The sequence below is a fragment of the Galeopterus variegatus genome, unplaced genomic scaffold (assembly GCF_000696425.1).
Source record: "Galeopterus variegatus unplaced genomic scaffold, G_variegatus-3.0.2 Scaffold2245, whole genome shotgun sequence".
Classification (NCBI taxonomy): Eukaryota; Metazoa; Chordata; class Mammalia; order Dermoptera; family Cynocephalidae; genus Galeopterus; species Galeopterus variegatus.
In genome coordinates, this window is record NW_007728356.1 from 233,647 (window position 1) to 235,756 (window position 2,110).

The following is a 2,110-nucleotide window of genomic DNA, read 5'->3' on the forward strand; positions in this document are numbered from 1 at the left end:
CGCCTGACGTCGCGCTGCTCACTCGGGCGCCTTCCAGCTTTGGGGGTGCCACAATGGGTTGTGGCGGGGGGGCAGCCACGCCAAAGGCCATCTCGGTGTAGTCACCATTGTCTCCAGGCTCAGAGGACGACGAGGAGGCAGCGCTTGGGCCCTGGGAGGCGGCAGAGGCTGACGCTAGAGTCAGGCGGTACAGCTCCCCTGGGGGTGGCGCGGGCGGGGGCTGCGGCTGCAGAGAGGAGGAGGGCGAGGCGGAAGGACGCGGGGGCAGTGGCGGGCACGGGGAGGTGACCTCAGGGGAGAGGAGGGCATCCAAGGAGCCCACGGGGTCCCCGCTCTGGGTGCCCGACTTGGGTGACTTGGGCGAGCTGAAGTCGAGGTTCATATAGTCGGAAAGCGGGGAGCGCTGCCGGCTGTCACTGCTGGTGCCCGGGGTGCCCGAGCCCAGGGACGAGGCTGGGCTACCGGCCGACAGCAGCGAGGACGACGAGGCGGCCGATGCGAGCAGCGGAGGGGCATGCGGTGACAGGCGGGCCCCTGCCTCGCTGAAGTCGATGTTGATGTACTCGCCAGGGCTCTTGGGCTCTGCGGGCAGAGGGTACTCGTGCATGCTGGGCAGGGTCTGCAGCCCCTCGAGGGACAGGCGCGTGGGCCGCACCGCCCGACAGCGCTGGGTCAGGAAGCCTTCTGGGCGGCCGCCACCACCACTGCCACTTGGCCTCACCGGTGAAGGCACCACTGGGTGATGAGGCTGGGTGTGGCCACCCCCGGCGGCCCCAAAGGCGCTGGCCGACTGGGTGGTCCCCGTGGGGGCCTGCGGCTCCAGCCTCTCCTCTTCCAGGATCCGCCCCACGGGGGAGCTCATGAGCACGTACTGGTCATTGTCCCCACTGCAGGAGTAGGGGGCCTTGTAAGAGCGGGGCAAAGAGCTGTAGCAGTAGCCAGGGACGCCTTTGAGCATATCCCCCGCACCGTGCAAGGCTGCTGAGAAGAAGTCAGGAGGGGTACCGGTGGCGCCCGCGTCGCTGGGGGACATGTTGAGGTAGTCCCCGTTGGGAAGCAGCTTGCTGTCGGCATTCTCCACGGACAGCTTGGAGCCACACCACATGCGCATGTAGCCACTGTCCTCGGGGGAGCTCTCCGCCGGAGAGCTGGTCTTGTAGCCGCCGCCGTTCACTGGAAAGGTCCTGCCGGCTGCAGAGATGGGCGCGGGCACTGACGCTCCTGTCGGGGGCAAGGCTGCGGCGGCAGCTCTGGGCTGCAGGATCTGCTTCGGGGCAGACACGCTGGTGGGGCTCATGGGCATGTAGTCGTCGCTCTTGCAGCTGCCGCTGCCACCACCCATGAGGGCCACACCAGGGGTCATGGGCATGTAGCCGTCATCAGTCCCCAGGTTACTGCTGGAGCTCCTGTGGGATCCAATCTCGATGTCCCCGTAGTCTTCTGGATAGGGGTGGTAGGTCACTTTGGGAGAGGATGCGGGGCAGGTGGGGCAGAGACGGCCTGAGCTGCCAGAGAAGGTGGCCCGCATCAGGGTATATTCATCCAGGGAGGCGGAGGAGGGCTGGGGGACTGGCCGCTGCCGGGCAGGTGTGGTCAGAGAGTAAGTCCTCTTCCTCAGCCCTCTGTCCAAGTCCTGGGCGCCGTCCCCTGAGACCCTGCGGTAGGGGCGGCCACAGTGGCTCAGAGGCCTGTCCATGGTCATGTACCCATAGAGCTCGCCTCCGCTGCCGTCCCTGGCCGGGGGCGTCTCCGCGATGGACTCGGGCGTGTTGCTCCTGTGGCTGCAGAAGGCTCTCAGGTCGCCAGGGCTGGAGCCATACTCATCCAGGGACATGAAGCCAGGGTCGCTGGGGGAGCCCGAGGCGGAGGCGCTGCCGCTGGAGGGTCGCTGGCCTGGGGGGTGGTGCAGTGGATGCGGCAGGTGAGGGTGTGGGCCTGGAGGGGGTGGGTAGGAGCCCGAGCCGTGCCCGCTGCTGGACGACAGGCTGCCGGGGCTGGTGGCGGCCGGGGGCGAGTGCGCCACGGGCATGGACATGGAACGACTGTGTTGCAGGGCGCCCCCTGCTGGCGCCAGCGGCACTTTGCTCGCGCGGCCACCGCAGCCGCCGCT

The 2,110-nt window shown here is 68.4% G+C and overlaps 1 protein-coding gene across 1 annotated transcript in view; it reads right to left on the reverse strand.

Annotated features, from left to right (window-relative positions):
* Positions 1-2,110, reverse strand: part of IRS2 (insulin receptor substrate 2) — a 33,675-nt gene that overhangs the window by 30,026 nt on the left and 1,539 nt on the right. Inside the window, exon 2 of the mRNA XM_008581060.1 lies at positions 220-2,108. Within this exon, the coding sequence (XP_008579282.1) occupies positions 220-2,108 (1,889 nt within the window). The remainder of the gene's footprint in view (positions 1-219; positions 2,109-2,110) is intronic.